This window comes from Delphinus delphis, chromosome 9 (assembly GCF_949987515.2).
Source record: "Delphinus delphis chromosome 9, mDelDel1.2, whole genome shotgun sequence".
Taxonomy (NCBI): Eukaryota; Metazoa; Chordata; class Mammalia; order Artiodactyla; family Delphinidae; genus Delphinus; species Delphinus delphis.
Genome location: NC_082691.1, coordinates 13,944,640 through 13,966,147, shown reverse-complemented (window position 1 = coordinate 13,966,147; position 21,508 = coordinate 13,944,640). Strand labels below are relative to the sequence as shown.

Below are 21,508 nucleotides of genomic sequence, written 5' to 3'. Positions count from 1 at the left end.
GTGAAATTCACAACACCCACTAACAAAGAGGAACATGGGAATCAAAATTAAATTAACGTGCAATTGTAAAAATTATAGTCTCATATAAATAAAAGCAAGACTTACGTTTTTGAAACAGAAAAGCAGTCATTAAAAATCCAAAAGAACTTCTGTCTTTCCAAGAAGGAATAATAAACAATTTTTTAAGTCTGTCAGTGTTTTCTGAGCTATTTTACATTGTTCATAGAGTCCCCCATATTATTGTCATAATAAAAAATTAACTTCTAAACAAATTAAATTGAGGTAAAATTTGGTATCATTGTACCAGCGTCCAGGTAGTAAAACCTTCCTTTGTGTGAATACTTCCTTTGTGTGAATACAAAATTACTTTTTACTGCCTTGTTTATTTCTGAAAATAATAGGGATCCTTTCTCTTTATTCCTACACTCACATAACGAATATGTATTGAGCATCCCAATTTACTGGCTTCTAGACAGTGCAAACAGAACAGATATGATTCCTGCCCTCACGGAGCTTGATAATTCTCCTGAACACCTGTTTTCATCCAATCTGTGGTATGAATCTCTGTACTCAAAAATGCCGCACAGCTGCTGGAATGTTCCATCTTTAGAATGTCACAGGTGTCTGTCCTCATGGGTAACATACATGCAAGTTGCACAATTGCATAGACCAGATTCAGTGAGAACAGACACATTGCATTGAACACTTTTCTGCTTACATGTGACTATTTTGGTTCATAGTCAGTAACACTGCTTCACCTTATTTTTGGGTCTATTTGATAAGATTTCGTTTTCTAGAATCTTGAGGTCTGAGGGTATGACCTCATTGTTTAAGAAACCGGAGAGCTGAATTTAGGACTAAAGCACTCACTTATTCATTCATACATTTGTATTCAGCAAATATATTGTTGAGGAAAACAGTCGTAGCTCCCTGACATTGTAAAGCTTACATTCTAGCAGAGGGAGACAAAGAATGGCAGACATATTTGAAAAGTACTATGGAAGAAAGAGGGAGTAGAGCAGAGTGAGGATGATTGGAAGTGACAGGGTCAGAATGGCAAGTAGAAATGTTAAAGGTGGTAGTTAGTTAGGGTAGACCTCACTGAGTGAAGGCTTGGTGGATTTGAGGAAACAATCTATGTAGATATCAGAAAGAAGAATGTTCCAAGCAGAAAGAAAAGCTGGAGCAAAGTCCCTTAAGGATGAGCATGCCTGGTTAAGAAAACCAGCACAGTGGAGCAGAGTAAGTAAGGGCAGGAATGCAGGAGGGGAGGTCACAGGGGTACCTGCTTAGTGGGAAGGTTAGAAGGTTATTTGGAATCTCAGAGCCCATTGTCAAGAGTCAAACAGGGAAAGCTTTGCAGATTTTTTTTTTTTTTGATGTTTGTGCACCAAAATTCACTTGATATGGTACATAAGTGGACAAATCCTGAAGTCTGGTGTGTATATAAAAGTGCTTACAAGGAAACAGATGATACAGAAATGAAAAAAGTTAATTGGATCCATCATTCTGTTTGGGGTTTATAAACCAAATATGAAAATGTTTTTTACAGTTATGGAGGAGAGATGGCTATCCTTCAACAAAATTCTGAGCCATCAAAAATTACAAAGGTATAACTTTGCAGAATTTTGAGCAGAGGAGTGGCTTGATCTGAATTATGTTTTTAAAGGGTGACTGCAGCTGCCCTGTTGAGAATACACTGCAGGGAAGCATGCAGGCAGGGAGACCTGGTAGGAGGCTCTCACAGAAATCCAGGCAAGATGTGATGGTGGCAAGGAATAGGCTGGTTGTAAAAAGTGGTTGGATTCTGTATATATTTTGAAGGTGGAACCAGAAGGATTTGCCGATGGGTTGGTAATGGGATGTGAGAGGAAGAGAAGAGTCAAGGTGACTCCATTTAGACGCCTAGGGCAAAATATATTAATTTGCAAGTCCTCATGTCTCTTTCCTTCTGTATTTCACATATTTCTAGTAGTCTCATTTCCTAATCTAGGAATATGTTAGGATTTTTTGGTCTAATACTTCCACTAATTATTTACTGAACACTCACCGTGTGGTAGGTGCAGTGGGGGATGGAAGATGAGCAAAACATTGATTATGGTCTCAAAAAAGATCACAAGAGGCAATACTGTTAGACGTGGAGATACACCGTAAAGGAGAAGCATATCAGATTTATAGGGAGTCAGAGAAAAGAGCTGTCCCTTTGCACTGTGAAGAAAAGGAAAGGCTCAGCATCAAGTTAGCCTGAACAGAACTTTCAGAATAATTGGGTTTGAGGATCGCCAACCTGAGACGCCTTCTAGGTGGGCACAGGGACCTGCACAGCATCCAGTCCAAGGCGGAATGAGGACAGGTTGCCTGGAGGGAACAGCTGGGCAAAAAGATTAGACAAGTGGTCCTCCTATTTCAGAGTGCTTTGGGCCAAGGAGGTGGGAGAAAAGATCAGAGGTGTGGGGAGGTGTGAGAGACGTTTCAGAGACAGGACCACTGGCGTAACAAGGTCTCAAAGGGAAGGCTGAGGGTTAGGGTGCTGTTACTGAGAGGCTGGTGATGCCAAAACGGAAACATGGGCATAGAGGGAAAGGACCTTCTCCTATAGTCTTTCCATCTGGACTGCAGAGACAAAGTGAAAGAGAAAAACTAAGATCAATTCTTGTGACAAATAATGAGCACCCCCATTTTCCCAGCAGCAGGTTTGAGGACCTAATTTGCTTGATCCTCTATTTGCCTGGGCTGTGACTGTGATTTGTGTGATCTAAGAAAGTCCTGGAAAAGGAAAGAATATGGTAGATATAAGACTTATTCCTTTAAGATAAAAGGCTAAGAAGCACAGGCAATTTTTATTAAATTTAAAAAGACCTTCCAAGGTTTACAGAAGAACTTTTCAAAGCTCATTTGAGGTAAGAGCCACAAATAACTACCTGCTCCAGCTCTGTTCAGTTCCTCCTCTCAAAATTGAACCGAAATGCAGTCTGGCTTCTCTGCCTGGAAACTTCTTCCGGTATTTTCCTTAATGGAGCACAGAGGCAGAGGGGGTGAGGAGAAGGTCACTACTTTGAAGGTCTATGAAGCTTAAAACGTTCTGGCTACAGACTTCAGCTGAACCAATTTTGTTTTCCATGGTGAAGTCGAACCAAACAAAATCTTGGGAATGTGCCCAAAGAGCTTGTATTGAATATTAGAATTTTAGAAAGCAAAAGAAGCTGGAGGATTGATTATTTTGGCAAAGAGCACATTGTCAGCAAGGTGTTTCTTCACCCTTCGTAGCGTTTTCAGAAGTGTTGAAAATAATTTGAAAATAATTAGAAGCAAACACAAATGTTGGAAAGAAGCACTCCGGGGGTAGTTTCTTCCAGCCCGACATTTTTCAAAGACCTCAGCTGAAAGTTGGGGGAGCACCCTTTGAGGGGAGATGGCGTGTTCGCTAATGAATATAGATAGCATTTCCTTATGGGCCGTATATTTTTTCCAGCAGGAAGTGGATAATCTACTATGACATTTCAGTGGGTTGGAACAAGATAGATAAATCAAATGCAAGTTACCCTGTTTCTTTATCAAATGAAAGATAAATGCCTTAATGGATTAGCAATCATGAAATATATAAGTATTTATAATACAGTACTGCTTTATAACACCATCTGCCAAAGAATGGTATTTATTCAGCCACTGATATGCGAACAGATTTTCTTCCACATTATGCAGAGAGGAAATATATCCTAGTGTTAACGAGCATGCACTTTGTATTTAGCCAGCCTCGATTCTAACAAAATTCTTTAGTTGACTGACTGTGTTGTTTTGATAACGTTACTTAACCCCACTTTCCTTTGTTGATAAAACGGTATAATAATCGTCCTACTTTTAAAAGTCATTTAGTCTATCAAACAAGATAATATGTGAAAAGCATTCCACCAAACGCCTAACACATGTAAGTACTCAATAAATAATAGCTGTTCTCATCATTCCACTGGTCAAATTTGACTCCACACACAATGAGAGTTTCACAGTATTTGGAACATCTGAACTGAATGCTTTTGAAAGGAGTGCTGAGAGACTAGATGAATGAGTCCCTCCTCTGGTTCTGGCAAATAGGTCTCTGTTTTAAAATTGAGGCATAGAATCAGTCTCCATAAGCTAGATCATGCTGTAGTAACAGTTCCCGAATAACATTGGCTTAAAACAACACAAGTAGATTCCTTGCTCACATCCCATGTTCATTATGGCTTGCAAGGTGGAGTTGTTATAGCAGAGAGACCTGGAGGGGCTTACCTCGGCATTGAGTGTTCTGGCCTGGAGGTGGGGCATACACTTCCCTCCCATTCACAATTTGTTGACCAATCCCATGGCCTCACACAAAGGGGTCAGGACATGTCACACTATCGTGGCCCTGGAAGGTGGAAACTGGACATCTGATGAACACTGATGCCTACCACAGGACCATAGACATAGTTGAAAATATACTCTTACCTCGTAGGTAGTGGGGCTTGAGGCATCTTTATTGAGCTCCAGAATAATGAATTAACGTCTGCCACAGCAGTAGTGATATATGGTGCTTCTGAACCCTGGGCAAGACTGGGTGACTCATCCAAGTTGGTGGTACACACCACATGTTGCCTCGAGTTGCTGGGATGCCGGACCATATGAGCAGTGCCATCAGTTGAGTCCTTCTGTTCAAGGTGTCCAAAGCCATTTTTATTCTCTATGGCCTTTTCTCACTCTTCCATGCTAGTTGAAATGGCTTTATCTGTTTTTATCTCACATCTAATGGGCTTAATGTGTTCTAACTGTGTGGCTCCCTTTGGCGCCCTGGACGCCATGGCTGAGAGGCACCATATAAAAAATATTGTTATTGTTATGATGATGAGTTCAAGCAGTGGAGGGGAAATTGTGAAATAACTTGGTACTGGAGCTATCATTATTTTCAGTGAAATGAAGTTTGGCTTCTTATTACACTAGTAAGCCTTGAAGATTAAATGGTATCTATAGTATGTATCTTAGCAATAGTCCAGAGAAGTCAAAATAAAAACTTTCGATACAGCATTTCATATATTATGAAACAGATGTTTGCTTTTAAGTATTCTTAATTTTTTAAAAAAAGTTGACACCCATATCAGACATAAAAAAAAAAAACAACAAATGAAGAGACCCACACACTTGATTGTATTCATTCTCTCTTCCATTATGATTGGACGGCCAGCTATGTTAATTAATTTAACCCTTAGTACTGATCCTTTGCCAGTTTGCTGTGAGGTTGAGCAATAAGTTGTTTCATTGCTTTAGAAATGCATCATGAAGACGGAAGGTGCATGGAGTTCTGGAAAAAAGGACCGTTGAGGTCCCTTCCCTCGTGATGATGTGATATTATGTTCCCATTACTTGAATATTCATTATGGTTTCCCACATGTTTTTGGCTACCTCTGTTTCCTGAAACTGTTTACATTATTAAGTTGGTCTGGATTATAGAAACGTAGCTCAAACTCTGTGTATAGTTAGAGTAGCTTGGGATGTTTGCATCTATGGGGTAGATTCCCTTTTCAGCCTAAGAGAATCGTGGAAGGTTTCTAAGAGGAGATGAGACGGAATAGTCAGGGTCTTGTTACCAAAGGGCCTCAAACCACAGATGGAAAACACGACACAGGGCTAGTCTGAGGAATTTTCTGGCACACCAGGAACTGGGCCCTCCCTGTGTCTTGAACCAGATAACTTTCCACAGAGAACACAGTGAAGGCTTCATTCCTTTTGGGGTGGGTAGAGAGGAAAGCTTTGGAGAGCATTGCCTGACTCAGAAACATGAGAAATCAGAACGTATCGATGCTGCTGTGTTTCCAGGACCTCCTACAACGAAATAGGCGGAGTATGACAAATTAATGTGAAAAGATGAAGTAGTAATGAGTACCTATTGCATAAGAAATCTGGTAGAACTGTGATCTAGAAACACAGAGGGAATCGACTGTCAGAAGACAGAATCTGAAGCTGGCATGTTCTACTCCAAGACCCCGAGTTTATTTTCCAGCTTAGATAATTCTCTCTTCTTTTGCTTTCTCCTCTTTACTGGGAAGCAGCGTGGCCCATTGGCAAAGATTCGGGATTTGGAGCAAGACTCTCTGGCTTGGAATCCTGGCTCAGCTCCTTTTAGCTCTGCGACCCTTTTAGCTCTGTGACTTCCCTGCTGTGTTGCTCAGTTTTCCCGATTTTACAAATGGGGATCATAGTAGTACCTTCTGGGCTGAATGAATCAAATGTGCAAAGCACATATAATAGTGTTTGGCACAGAGTAAGCGTTCGTTAAGTAAGTCCCATGTTTCCAAAGTTCCTTTTAACATAACTAGTTAAAATTCGAGAGAGTATAAAATTAATTTCTGGTGTATGTTCTGATGCCATTGGAGATAGTAAGTATGTACTTATCAGATGATCAGGTAATCATTCAACCTCCCTTAGCCTCCCTTTTGTTACCTGTAGGAAGAGGAAAACATACCTATCTCAAGGGGTTGTAGTGAGGAATACATGAAATAAACATTTGAAAAGTGCTGCTTAAGAAAAGGTTCCTTCCTTATAGCACAGGGCACTCTGCTCAATACTCTGTAATAACCTAAATGGGAAAAGAATTTGAAAAAGAATAGATACATGTATATGTATAACTGAATCACTTTGCTGTATACCTGAAACTGACATGACATTGTTAATCAACTATACTCCAATATAAAATAAAACTTTTTTAAAAATTAGTATTTGAAGACAAAAAAAGCTGCCCTTAACTAAAATGAATGAATAGAATTGATTTTTTTTTTTAAAAAGTGTTCCTTCCTCCCTTTTCCTTTTCCTTTAAATAATCTTATCCTTGACTGTTAAAGATTTTTAAAAGTTAAGGCTTTTATCCCCAACTTGCTGTCATGAATCTGAAATGCAGCTCACTTGTCCATGTTCTGGGAAGTAGAAGTCTGAAATTAACAGGTGACCAAGGCTCTACTTAAGGAATCTAGGTTGCTAAGGTCAGCACTGCAGCAAAGAAGGAAAGGTAACAACAGCAGCTAGCATGTATTGAGTGCTTGTTGTGTGCTCGGTTCTGTTCTAAGAAGTTCTAAAAATCCTCACAACTTTATATGGAAGGGACCATTTTCATCCCCATTGTACAGAGAAAGATGCTGAGGCACAGGTGCTTAAGTAAATTACCCAAGGAGATACACTCAGTACGTGGCAGAGCCAGGATGTGAATCCAGACCCTCTGGCTCCCCAAACCCATGCTCTTAACCCCCTTGCCATGTCACTTCTCGAAGACAATGGCTATGAAGTCAGCAGATCTATATGTGCGTCTGCTGTGTGCTGTGTGCCCTTGTACACGTTTCATAACCTCTCTGAGCTGCATGTTCCTCTTCTGTGATATAGGAATAAAAGGCACTGATAAATGCAAAAACTCTCTAAGGTTATTGTGAGGATCAAATTAGATTAACAAATACAAAGCTCTTCGCCCCAGGCCTGGTATACAGTAAGGGCTCACTAAGTAGTAGTTGCCAATGTCATCGTGTATGACTAGAGACTGGGGCAGGTTCCTCCTCATCTACCTTTGCATTTCGTCATCCTCCAGCTCTTGACCTATGGGTTCCTGGAGGTTTTTTAGTTCCGCCTCCCAAGAACGGGCATCCGCAGAAGTTGAGGTCAAAGGCATTGTCACTTTCCTAGACTCTGACACACTGTTCCTGAGGGACCAAGGGCAGTTCACACACAGTCCTCATGGAGAAATGGGTCTAACCCACAAGCTGTGCCACTCAACCCCCTTCCTGGTGAGGGCTTTGCCCACCAATCCTTAGACTAGGTAGACTCCTCACAAGGACAGCACTTGCGGTTCCAGGTTTGGTACCAGCTGAAGTGCTGGAGCTTGCTGTGGTGTACATTTCTTTCAGCATTTTTTGGTTTGATTGCCTTTATTAATGCAGATCAAAAACATCCACACCTTTGGGAATCCCTGAGTGTCTATGACTCAGCCTCAGAGAACTCTGCGTTTCTTTCTCTGCCTCTTTCTGTGAGCACAGCGTCCACAGTTCTTTCACAAGTAAAACTGCCCTGATTTCTACCCCTTGAGTCAGTGGAGATGTGTCTGTTCAAGGCCAAGAATTCCTCTTTGCAAGAAATGCATTTATCTCCGAATTTATGAGCTATACAAATTAATTTTTCATTCATTTAATTTGCTTCCTGGGGACACAAACCATTTTGATGCAATAGATTTTGATATAGAACTTAGATAATAGAGGAAAGGCTGCCTGAATAACGAATTTAAAACCTCAGCATCAGAGATGTTGGAATAAATACAATTGCCTTGGAAATATACTGCTTTGGAATGAAGACATTTAGATGGTAAATGACCTCTACATTTACATATCCTGGCCCAAACTCTTCCCTGAATTCCAGACTTGCATAGCTAAAGGCTTCTCTCCTCAGATATCTCATTGGCAAGTCAAACAGCATCTTCAAAAAAGAATTTGACTTCTGCTTCCACCCAGGCTTGTCTGTGAATCCATTCAGCCTTCTGCATCTGGTAAATGGCCTCACCAGTTACTCAACTCAGAAAGGGGAGTTCTCCTTTGATCCTTCTCCCTCCCTCCTCAACTACCTTGGGTGGGCCTTGTACTTCATCAGCAAGCCCTCTCATTCTATCACCGAATAGCCCTCAAATACATCCACTTTTCTTAAATTCTGTAGGCACCATCCTAGTCTAGGCCACCATCGTCTCCTCTGATCTCCCCAGAACAGCCTCCAAGCTCATTTGATCGCATTCTCTGCCCAGCAATGGGAGTATTTAAGTCTTGTCACTGCTCTGCTTAAAGCCCCAGCTGCTTCCCAGTGAACTCAGAATAGGATCCAAGTTTACTACCATAGCCTATAAATCCCTGTGCCTCTCCCTCCAACTTCATCTAGAAACTACCAAATGATGTTTGAGCCACCCTGGAACTTTTTTCAGTGCCTTGAACATCAAGCCTGTTCACACAAGTTAGCCTAGGTACCCAACTAACACAGTCAGCTCTGTAGTACTGTAATAGGTTTATAATACTTTTCACACAAATAACACATAAAAAACAAGCACAAAAATAAACATTTTTAATCTTACAGTACAGTACCTTGAAAAGTACAGTAGTCCAGTACAACAGCTGGCATCCAGGGGCACGTTCACATCTTTGAAAGTTCACAAATTGAAGGTTCGGATGTAGGGGACTGACTTTACTACCCCATGACCCCTCTCCACCGTGCCTGCAATATCCTCCTCTTTTCAGCTAGGTTTCTACTCATTTAATAATTTCTATCAAATTAAAACTATTTATTTGTTTGCCTATTTGTCTGTCTTCCGAATCAGAATGTAAATTCCATGAAAGGAGTGTCTAGATACATTTTGTTTGCTAACATATATCTAGATTATATAGCTCAGATCTTGACACAGGGATACTCACAAATTATATGTAGAATAAATTAGTGGATAAATGAATTAATAAAATAATATAAATAGTATTTATTCAAATATCTTTAATTGTTAGCAATAATTAGTTCACCACATTTGTATTGAATGACAGTGCATGGACCGCGGAGTCTGACGTATAGGACATTTTGTCCTGGTTCTCTCTCTTACTTAACTGGGTAACCTTAGACAAACTAACCCTTTAAAGGGTCTCGATTTCTTGATCTGTAAAATGCGAGTTATAATGCTCTCTGTTTTATAAGTTGAAAAGTCCAGTGAGATAATGCAAATAAAAAGCAGAGTCCACAGTCATCACAAGTGTTCAAGAGAAGATGCTTGCTGTTATCTTCATTAGAAGGACCACAAAAGGCATTGAGGGCCAATTAGCAAATACAGTTGGCATTTTCCTGCCGGCATAGGGCAAACAGCAACTAATAGACAATCTAATGCACTATGCTTTGTGCCATTATAGAGGATACAGAGATAATAAGCGCTTCTTGAATGTTCTTGGCATCAAAGTCAAATGGATTTTCTTTACTTATATTCCATCAGTTACTTAAAATCTTGCCACATTGTAATTTGCTTCATATTTGAATCTTGATTTTCTTAGGCAAATTTTGTGTTTTTCCAGAGTTCCTAGTTCTTACTTTTTCTCTTGCGTATGTAGCCTTATCTGGTTATTTTACTTTTTCCAACCTCTCAGTCATACTGATTATACAGTTAAGGCTCTTCTGCCTCCTTAGACTCCCCCTTTTGCAGATCTCTGTCCTTCTCCATCTCTGCCTTGTCCAAGCTGTCGTTCTGGGACCTTCCTTCCCTACACTTCCTGGCTGGTCCTCTGTGTGTACCAACATTTTCCTCTTATTTCATTTACTCCAGTGTTTTACTGGAGTCAACTTCAAGAAACATACTTAGTAAGTTTAATCTTTGAAAGTTCGAAAATACGTTCATATTTGATTAACCATTTGACTGGATATACAATTCTAGGTTTAACGTCATTTCCGTTTAGAAATTTGAAAGCAAGCTTCACTTTCTTCTAGTTTCTAGTAGAAACCAGTGAGACTAGTCTATATTGAGGTGTTTAATCCTTCTGCTTTCAGCCCTACTTCTAGTCTAAGATCTGTCTCTCTCTTAACCATTGATTTTAAGAAAAGAGGCTCAGGAATTCCCTGGCGGTCCAGTGGTTAGGACTCGGCGATTTCACTGCCAAGGGTGCGGGTGCGATCCCTGGTCGGGGAACTAGGATTCCGCAAGCCATGCACAGAGTGGCCAAAAATATAAAAAAAATTAATTATATTAAATTTTTAAAAAAGAGGCTTTTGGGGAGGTGAAATAGACCAATTGGCATCGACTTCCTCTCAGTGTCCTTGTAGAATATTCTGTGCTTCAGCTTTCTCTGCCTCTTTTCCCCATCAACATGATCCCATCCATGTCATTCTTAAATTTGTTGGAATATCCCATTCACTAGTAATGCTCTCTCCCATCCTTTTTCCTCATATGAAGTTTTATGTTTGTTTGTTTAACTCATGTACTTTTATTTCAGTGGCTTATCAGGAGAGAGTGAAGGCAGTTATAGCTGTTCAAAGCCCCAAAATACACAACTTGAAATTATAGTACAGTTTGCCATCATTTAGAGTTACTGTAATTTATTGAACCAGTGCCAAAGTTTTGGACATATTTTCCTAATTTTTTTTCAGTATTACAACTATTTGACCTCTTTATCTAGAAGGAAGCGGTTAGAGATAGGCCTTTGAGGACAGTACATGAGGGAATGATTGCTAAACACCTACTCTTAACAGGGTAACCTTTGGAAGCTACGAAAAGATGGAAAAGTTTTCTTTCTTTCTTTTTTTTTTAAGTTCAGAATGCCCCACAAAGAACCCTCACAGGCTGTGTGTTAGAAAGCCTTGTGGGAAGGAGAGAGGTATTAAGAGTATTAAGGAGATTTAGAAAGTTGTTTGTTTAGATCCTTGCCAATAAAATTTGTCAATATTCCTGATTACATCCATAGAAAAAAAAATTTTTTTCAGCAGGATTTCTCCATCTAAGTGTGTGAACACTTTTAAAACTCTTGATGTTGAGTTGACAAATTTCCCTCCAGAAGGATTGCACCAATTTGCATTCCTACCAATCACAGACCTCTTTTTTTTTTTATTTATTGTTTTTGGCTGCGTTGGGTCTTCGTTGCTGCTCGCGGGCTTTCTCTAGTTGCGGCGAGTGGGGGCTACTCTTCGTTGCGGTGCGCGGGCTTCTCACTGCGGTGGCTTCTCGTTGCAGAGCGTGGGCTCTAGGCACACAGGCTTCAGTAGTTGTGGCGCACAGCCTTAGCTGGTCCACAGCATGTGGGACGTTCCCAGAGCAGGGCTCGAACCCAGGTCCCCTGCATTGGCAGGCAGACTCCCAACTACTGCACCACCAGGGAAGTCCCAATCACGGACGTCTTAAACACACGCTAAGATGACATCCACAAGATGATTTGCTAGTTTTATAAACAAAATTGGGGCTCATTATCTTCATACACATTTATTTGATTATTACTGATGTTATTACCCATATTGTATTACCCAACTGCTCAAACCAATCCTCCGTAGGTATTGCCAGCCTCACTTTAGAAATCTATAGACTGAGACTCAGAGACTTTTTTTTTTTTTTTTTTTTTTTGCGGTACGCGGGCCTCTCACTGTTGTGGCCTCTCCCGTTGCGGAGCACAGACTCCGGACGCACAGGCTCAGCGGCCATGGCTCACGGGCCCAGCCGCTCCGCGGCATGTGGGATCTTCCCGGACCGGGGCACGAACCCGTGTCCCCTGCATCGGCAGGCGGACTCCCAACCACTGCACCACCAGGGAAGCCCTCAGGGACTTTTAAGAATTCTCAAGATCACACAGCTTTCAAGTGTTTGAAAGCATATGCGGGTGTAGATATTGCTTTGCCAAAAAGTAATTTAAGAACATGTGACTTATCTGCTCATCGTTTTTTTTAAACAGAAAATCAGATCATTCTTTCTGGACCTTAGATGTAAATAATTATGTCAAACATGTTCTACTTCTTGAAACAAATAGTTGAAGAACCCTCCATGCAAAGCCTAGACTGGGAGGGACGTCCCAGGTACATAGGATTATTGCACAGGGTTACAAGGACAGGATTCAATGGACCCATGAGAACTTAGCTTTCTCTGGGATCTAGATATTGCCTTCCTTGTCTCACTGTGCGTGTCTATATTTTTAAGGGACTGTAAATTTCTGGGTTTTATGAACCATGTGGCAAAATGATCCTCCACAGTAGCTCCTCACTCTGCCCCATCCCCAGGTTCACTTTCCAAAGATTCAGTTACCTGTTGTCAACCGTGGTCTAAAAATATTAAACAGAAAATTCTAGAAAAAAATAATTCATAAATTTTAAATTGTGTGCCATTCTGAGGAGAGTGATGAACTCTCCTGCCATCCCCCTCTGTCCCTTGAATCATCCGTTTGTCCAGCGTATCCACCCGTTAGTCACTTAGTAGCCCTCTAGGTTATCAGATTGACTGTCCGTCGGTGGCAGCACGTGTGTTCAAGTGACCCTTATTTTACTGAATAATGTTCCCAAAGCACAAGAGTAGTGATGCTGGCAATTCGGATATGCCAAAGAGAAGCTGTAAAGAGCTGCTTTTAAGTGAAAAGGTGAAAGTTCTCAACTTAATAAGGAAAGAAGAATAAACTGTAAGCTGAGGTCGCTGAGATCTACAGTAAGAGCGCATCTTCTATCCGTGAAATGGTGAAGAAGGAAAAAGAAGTTGGTGCTAGTTTTGCTGTCACGCCTCAAACTGCAAAAGTTACGGCCACAGTGTGTCATAGGTGCTTAGTTAAGATGGAAAAAGCATTAAATATGTACAGTAAGATATTTTGAGAGACCACTTATACATAACTTATTATTATAGTATATTGTTATCATTGTTCTATGTTATCAGTAGTTATAGTTGTTCATCACTTACTGTGCCTCATTTATAAATTAAACTTTATCATAAGTATGTGTGGATAAGAAAAAAGAGTATACATAGGGTTTGACATTATCTGTGGTTTTAGGCATCCACATGGGGTCTTGGAAACTATCCCCTACAGATAAGGGAGCACTGCTGTATTTAAGAAACGTATAGAAAATTACAATGTGAAAACGGCCAGTACAGTACAGATACCTATACCATACTCTGATATTAAATTACATGGATAAACCCCAGCTTCAGAATCTTTCTAAAATCAATCATATGCAAAATACCTGGTTTCTGAAGGGGCATATGAAAAAGTATATACAATTTCATAAACTGCAATATGGCTTACTTAGTAACTTATATTTATTTAAAGAAGCCTAAGCTTTCCAAATGTATAGTATCTTCCAGGTGTCTTTATCCTAGCAAGTCTAAAAATTACCAAGTAATACCATTCCACCAACCTAAATTCTCTAAGATTTTTTTGTGCAAAGTGTTAAATGCCCTTCATCCCAGACTTGGTAGCATAGTGTTCGGTGTGGATCTGGAAGCTCCCAGGAAAGGATGGTGCATAGTGAGGGTGACACAAGTTGAACTGCCCTTTCCTATGGCTGGACCTGAAGAATTCCCTTATGCATCATCCCTGCAGGGAGGTTAAACGTCCAAGTTCTAAGTACCAATACCACAGTACTCCAATGTGGATGAATCTCAAAAACATTATGCTAAGTGGAGGACACCAGACACTTAAAGGTCACATACTGTATGATCTCATTGATATGGAATATCCAGAATAGAGAAATCCCTAGAGACAGAAGGAAGGTTAGTGGTTGCCAGGGGTGTGAGGGGAGGGGAGAATTGAGAGAAACTGCTTAAGGGATGAGGGTTTTGCTGAGAGTGTAACTGAAGGTGGGGTCTGGCTGCTCGCCAGTAAAGAGGCAAGGTTGGCAGAAAGGAAAGTCTGCCTGATTTTGCATGCCGGCGAAGGGGGGGGCCATGCGAGGGAGGGCGGATGCCTGTCCAAAGGCCGACTCCACCCCTCACAATCAGAGGGCAAGAGCTTTTATAGGTTGAAGGAAGGGGCTACATGCAGAAACAGCACAGTCAGCTCTGACAGTCATCCTGAAATCGGTCATCGCTGGTCTGACCAGCGTCATCCTGATTGTTTTAAGTACGGTTAATCTTCAGTTCCAGGGTCGGTTTGTTCCCATTTCCTTGAGGCCAATTCTTGGAATTGTGGCAGCTAATGTCACGGCTACGGTCTGGCCATCACGTAGTTAACTTCTTCCACCTGATGGGGTTTCAGCGTCTATAAGACAGCTCACAGGATAGGGCTCAGAATATTATCTATAGCCCTTGAGAAGGAACTAAAGGTCCTTAACTGCGCTTAATGACTAAACTATTATTATTTAGTCTTGTTGTACGGTTTTCCTTTGTTTCTGCATTTTCTCATTTTTCTGATTAAACTTATTCTTTGGTTAAAGTTTTTCCACAGACAAAAGGCAGGCGGAGGACATGGGGGCCAAGGACCACAGGTGGGGTCCTGCTCCATTTCAGGAGCGATGGAAATATTTTGGAACTAGATAGAGGTGGTAGTCACACAGCATTGCAAATGTATTAAATGCCACTGAATAGTTCACTTGAAAATGGTGAATTTTATGTTGTGTGAATTTCACCTCAACCCATTCTTTTTTTAACAAAACTCCAAGTTCCTAAACCCAACAGACCTGGACTTGGAAACTGACAACTTCCTAGCTGTATGATGTTGGGCAAGTTATTCTCATTTTCTAACCTGGATCCTAACTGTAACCGTTTTACCTTAAACCTCCGGCATCATCCATACAGGATTGCCGTGAGGATTATAGGAGATCATGTATGTAAAACCTTTGGCACAGTGGCTGGCACATCCTAGATTCTTAGGAAACGGTAGCTACCACTGCTAATACTCCTGGCAGCAGCAGCAATAGCAGTAAATGGTAGCTGTGTTTCAACCCAGATTCCTGAATAGTCAAGTGACTGTTTTCCAGTTGATCGTCTTGCTTCAGGTCCTCCAGTAGGAAAAGAACACATACCTGACTTCGACTTCAGCCTTGTATTCGCTCAGCAGAGTCCTTTTGAAAGACAAGTTTTAGATGAAAACCATGGTTAATGTCAAAATGGAACACATCCCTAAAATACCAAATTATCAGCTTTCCCGGGAGCGTAGGGGGCACTGCTTCCCAATGTGTGCTCCTTTCCTGAAAAGGGACCAACCCGTGAAAAAACAGTCATACACTGGAGCATTTAAAGGGAAGTGTGAGAAGGGGAAGAAAAAGGAATTTCCCTGAGCTTCAGAGAAGGAAAACTGTGCAGTCAGTTGGAAGTTGCCGTTTATCTGGAGTGCATGGTATGGGTGACAGACAGGGGCGGCTTGATGGTTTTAGGAGGTCTGTGTCCTCTCTCTCCATCAACAATGGCTTCCTCAACATGACCTTTTCTGAATGGAATTCTCCGAAGAGCCGGGAGCACATTTGCTGCTTTACTGACTGACATTCTGTTACCCACATGTGCTTTGGTTTTATTTGTTCTTCCTATGAGCTCCCCAAATCGAGAGGAGGCTGGAAGAATTTTTATGAGATAGAAATGTACTGTTTTGTAGTCTCCTTGTGACTCCCTAATTTGTTTTCCCGAAGCCTAATCAAGTGAGACGTAAAGGACAGCCAACATAAATACCATTTATTGAATGAGGCAACAAAAGTAAAATCTGTTGAAACAGCATGTTCCCCAGCTTGTCCATGGAAGAGTGAGAAGCAAGACGAGGCTGCTAAGGTTATGGAAAGTACATGGTCTTCAATGTGAGACAGCTCAGGTGGACATGGACTTGCTTCCTGGTGCTATTAATTATTAGCCATGTGACCTTGAGCAAAACCTTATTAGCTTTGGGGACTTTAGTGTCGTTATGTGAAGATTGGGGATGATAAAATCCATTCCCAACAGGTGTTGAAAGCATTTCTTGAGTTACCCTGTTTGCAGTGGCTCAGTGCTCAGCAAAGAGCTGACAATAAACATCCTTTTCCTCTTGCACTGCAAAGCATCAAGGGAGGTGATGGGGCAGCTTTTGTCATCATAGTGGCCGGCAGGTTTTGTGCATTGTTGTGGGTTAGGGGATGCTTACTTCGTGCTTTCTGTCCATTATCTCATTTAAATCCTTACATCAAGTCTATGTGGTAAACTTTATCATACCCAGTTTAGTCGCAGAACACGAGGCTCAGAGACGTTAAGTAATTAGTCCAAGATGGCGCTGCTCGAAAGTAGAAGAGCTGATATCCAAACAGAAGTCTCTCTGACAATGAAGCTTGCACCCATAACCTCTTCTACCACCTAAAGGCTTCACCCAGGGTCTGGCTGAGGTGTAGTGGATCTGTGGTCTGTTGAATTGAATCTTGGAACCCTACAGTAGATGCTGAGTAGTAAACCTTTGTGTTCCCTTCACCTGGGGTCAGATTTCCAGCTTCAGAGAGACACTATGTACCCATGGGCACTGTTCTCTGGGACCCAGAAAGTCAACTCAGTTGAGTGACCTACCCCTGTGGGTCTTTGTGACAGGCCAGGCATATTCATGTGGCCCCCTGCATGGTGGTGGGCAGGTCAGATGACCACTGCACAGTTGGATAAAGCTAAGTCAAGAAAAGCCATGTGTGCAAATGCAGTTCTTTCCAAAATGATGGTCCGTCTGCAAGGGTGTAACCGGCAGTGATGTTCCTGGCATTCATCGCAAACACCCCAGGCTGCTTGGGTAATGAATTTGTTTTTTTTTTGGGTAATGAATTTCTGAGGGTTAGTCATTAACAGGTTTCCTGCCTTCCTCCCCCTTTGACAGGCCCAGCTGTGAGATACAGTGAGTTAAAGATGTCAGAGGCCAGCCCGCCCCCCCTGCTTGGGCAGCACACGACGCACGTCCTGAAGGAGGTCCTCAGATATGATGACAGGGCCATCACAGAGCTGCTCAGCGCTGGAGTGGTGACCCAACATGAGGTTGAGTGACAAAGGAAATGCGCTTTTTTGCAAAACCACAGTTGGAATGCGTTTTGCTAGCAAAGGTAAAGTAGCCTTTCCGGACCCTGCTCCCCAGTTCTGGTGCCTGCCACTGAAGAGTTAGAGGAATTCCAGAGTTCCTGCCTGGCCTCTCCAGAATGGCGCTGGTATCAGTGAATCGAGTGCTTTCTAAACGCACCCCACCTTTGATACCTTACCGTTTACCCCCAGATAATAGATTAATTGTGGATTTGTGGGATTTTTTTTTTTGGGTGAAGTTTTTTTTTTTTTCTGGAAAAATACATTCCTCATTCTAATTACGTTAATAGCCTAAACGTTTGCCCCTCCAGCCCACGCAGGTCTGAAAAAGAGCAGATCTCTTGACGTTCTTTACTTGCACATAAAGTCCTCATTTAAACCTTTGTTAGGAAGTCAAAGCAATAAGCAGAATGACAGTCTCGGTGATTGATTTTAAACAGAATAACTTAATTTTGAGCTCATGAACCCTTTGTTAATCTGTAATTTAAACCATGGAATTTGTTAATGTCCATTATAAAACTGAGCTCCGTTCTCCCCCATGGGGGTAAATAATGGCTTTATGTTGTATTTCTTTGATTATTTCATGAGACACGGCAGAAAATCAGTCTCCACCAATGAATTTTGGGATGTAGGGGGTGAAGAGTGGTTCTTTAATTGGTACCTTATTTTGAGCCAAGTACAAATGCAACAGGTTTTTAAATGAATGTCAGATGACTATCTCGGTATTAAATAACGTCTAAATAATGATAAATTGGAGAATGAAAGGAAAATATTTCTTTGTGATCTGAGTATCCACTGTAGAAGAATATATCATGCCTTAATATTAAGTATTTGCATTTAAGTATTTGTCAGTGAATTCGAAATATAGAAACATCTTCCTGTCCAGAAGGTGGTAGCTGATTTGCCTATATGTTCCAGGATGAATTGTCACTCAGACTGCCAATCACCCAAGCCCAGGTACAGACCAAGGAATCAGATGACCCCATGATGAGTATCCTCATATGAAAACAATTCACGCTGTTAGGCACATTATATCTTAAAGCCATGTCATTACATGCCAAGTGGTCATTGAAAGTTAAATTACAGATGTTCATTTTTCAAACTGTGATTTAGAGCTAGTTTTCTTTTTTTTTTTTTTGCGGTATGCGGGCCTCTCACTGTTGTGGCCTCTCCTGTTGCGGAGCACAGGCTCAGCGGCCGTGGCTCACAGGCCCAGCTGCTCTGCAGCATGTGGGATCTTCCCAGACCGGGGCACGAACCCGTGTCCCCTGCATCGGCAGGCAGACTCTCAACCATTGCTCCACCAGGGAAGCCCCTAGAGCTAGTTTTCTTATGGTGTTCTTTTTTATTGGGAAGATTCAAGCCATTTATGCATGCTGTAAGCCCCAATGTGTTTGTAGAATCAAGGACTCCAAAGGAAGTTTGTCTTCTCATGAGGCCTCCTGGGACTTCCTAGAAGAATGCCTACTAATTCTTGAAACACTTATTGTCCTCTCTGCTTTCCTCTTTGTGGACAACTTATTCTGAAGAACTCCTGCTGTTATCCCACTAGTTAGAATTTCATCATGCAAGGGTAATTTGATACCTTCTTCAGTACTTTTCCCCCAGTGGCTAATTCGTAGATATATATTTGGAGACATTCACTTCAGGCCAGACATCTAAATGAAATTCTTCCATGTATATACAATTAGTAATGAAAATGGTAAAAGACTGGATGACAGAGAATTGGCAAAACACATACCTTGAAAGACGTTTCTCCACCATTTCTCCTAGTAAGCCAAGTAGATGTCTTGAAATGCAAATTACTTGGTTACTGAGCAATAACCCTTAAATATCTGGGTCTCCATATGTAGCAGGATGTTGATCATTTAGACAGGGTCACAAAATGCCTCTAAAACCTTGAAATCAATTACGGTTGGTTGATTGCGCAGTCTTGGTCCCTAGCAGAGTTGCCATTGGAGACCGTCTCCAGTGTAATCGTGTATGTAGCTGTCCAGATTTCCACCTACACACCTCAAAACGATCCAGGAGAACTTTGAACCTGTTCATTACCCAACAGATAGCACTTACCCAACTGATTAGGTGAGAGAAGTAATTTAGAATATGTTTCAAGTTCAGATAGATAATTAGTCCTGCAAGAAACACTGTGCTTGCTACAATTTCTAGCAACATGTCCCAGATCAAGTTATACCTATAAACAATGTGCTGTTTTAATTATCAGGACCTATTATCTTATGCATTTCCAAAGCCAAACATACTATTAAGATACCATATGCTCCAGTTCACTTTGTGTCAAGGCCTACCTTCTGGCAGATTTGTGTCTGAGGTTGGCCTAGAAAGTTCTTTGAAACTTCGCGGGTTAATCATTATGTGTGTCCACGAGCAACTGGTTTCCTTCCCTTGATTTTTTTCTTAAACTTTCTGCTGCCATGATTTCCTGGTTAATCAAGCATATTTTCCGTCATGCATTCTGATATGCTGAATGTTTCCCCAGAAGAAGAGAAATGAACATTGACCAGTTTTGTGTGACTCCCCCGGGTTACTTGGTGTTCTTTCGTGTTCAGTCCATCTACTAGGAGTTAGAAGCCCAGTCATGATTTAAAAAAACAGAAAAACAAGGGAGGTCTCACATAGGTTATTTCATACTAGCTCATTAGACTATTAGACTATGTGGGGTTAACCTCTTAGATAACCCCACAGTGGGGGGCTTTTGCATAAGACTTCAAGACCCCTGCTTTCAGCCTTTTGCACGGAAATTCACACCCGCTTGTATCTCACCTGAATTTGGTAGCTCACCACTGACCCTTCGGTCCCATGACGTCGGCATGTGGTCTGCTTTTACGGATGTGAGTCTTGCTTGTCACTGTCCCATGTGGCTCAATGCTGCCTTTATCCACAGGACCCGTTCTCTGACAGCTCATGTGGCAAAGGAGACGAGAGGGAAAGAAAGGCACAGTCCTCACCCTCCATTCCCTGGCCCTGGGCTATTCATTTTCAAACTCATCCCCAAAGATTAATAGATTTTTCTTGCATTGGCTTCTGTTCATGGGAGAATATCCGCTATAGTGAGTCCTTAAATTCATGAGATTCTTCAGACACGGGATGCCAGCAGAAAATGGTGGTTCACCTTGATTGTAGTATCAATGACACTTAGGAGGCCAGAATGTCAAGCTCACTTCTTTTCCCTCTCTATTTTGTGGTACAATCATTATTTGATAAGGAGGATGAAAAGGTTCTGGAAAAAAAGGTACATAATTCCATTTCAAACAGCTGTTGGGAAAATAAAAAACACATCACAGGGGAAATGTAGAACTTTTCTCAGACATCAGGATAAAATTGTGTTACTTCTTACAGTCTTAGTAGAGAAATACCAGGGTTCAGTGTTTTATAAATTCCTACTCTCATATGATGCTTAAATGGTTTCTCTGTGTAGACATACCAGGCTATCTTCTGGGCACAAATGGACCTGAGCTGGCTCTATGCAGGACAGGTTTATGTGGTGGGATTCGTGGAGTATAAGCACCTCCAACAGACACATTTCCCCCAAAGCTGATTCAAAACCGTGTCTTTTAGTATCACTCCAGGAAGTTAACGTATTATTGACAAATGAATGCAAATACTTTGAAACCATATATTTATTCTACACACTAGGGGGAGGGAATGTGAGTTTTGAAGGGAGGAGAGTTGGAATAAGTGAATTTGATATGGTGGAAGGGAAGAGAGAGCACGCCCAGGTCAGGGTGACCCAAGGGTGTGTTGGCCCTGGGGACCCTGGCGAGCCCATCGCAGCGTGAGCCTAGCCTGACCTGACGTGTGAATGCCGGCAGGGAGGACAGGCACTGGGGGGAGCTCAAATGCTACCCAGGAGACGGAACTCACCCACCTCAAATTTTTTTTCTGGAGAAATAGTTCTTTCTTCCCATTCTTTAAGATCTTAACATTAAAGGGACTACCCAGCCTCTTGACCCTTTGCAACTTTTTTTTTTTTAATTTTTATTTTATATTGGAGCATAGCTGATTAACCGTGTCAGTTTCAGGTGTACAGCCAAGTGATTC

At 41.5% G+C, this 21,508-nt stretch overlaps 1 protein-coding gene across 1 annotated transcript in view; it reads left to right on the top strand.

Annotated features, from left to right (window-relative positions):
* The window catches only part of SUGCT (succinyl-CoA:glutarate-CoA transferase), a 684,957-nt gene extending 664,601 nt beyond the window's left edge, over positions 1 to 20,356 (top strand). Inside the window, exon 14 of the mRNA XM_060020208.1 lies at positions 17,259 to 20,356. Coding sequence (XP_059876191.1) covers positions 17,259 to 17,422 — 164 coding nt within the window. The 3' untranslated portion in view covers positions 17,423 to 20,356. The remainder of the gene's footprint in view (positions 1 to 17,258) is intronic.
* The last annotated feature ends 1,152 nt before the right edge of the window (positions 20,357 to 21,508 follow it).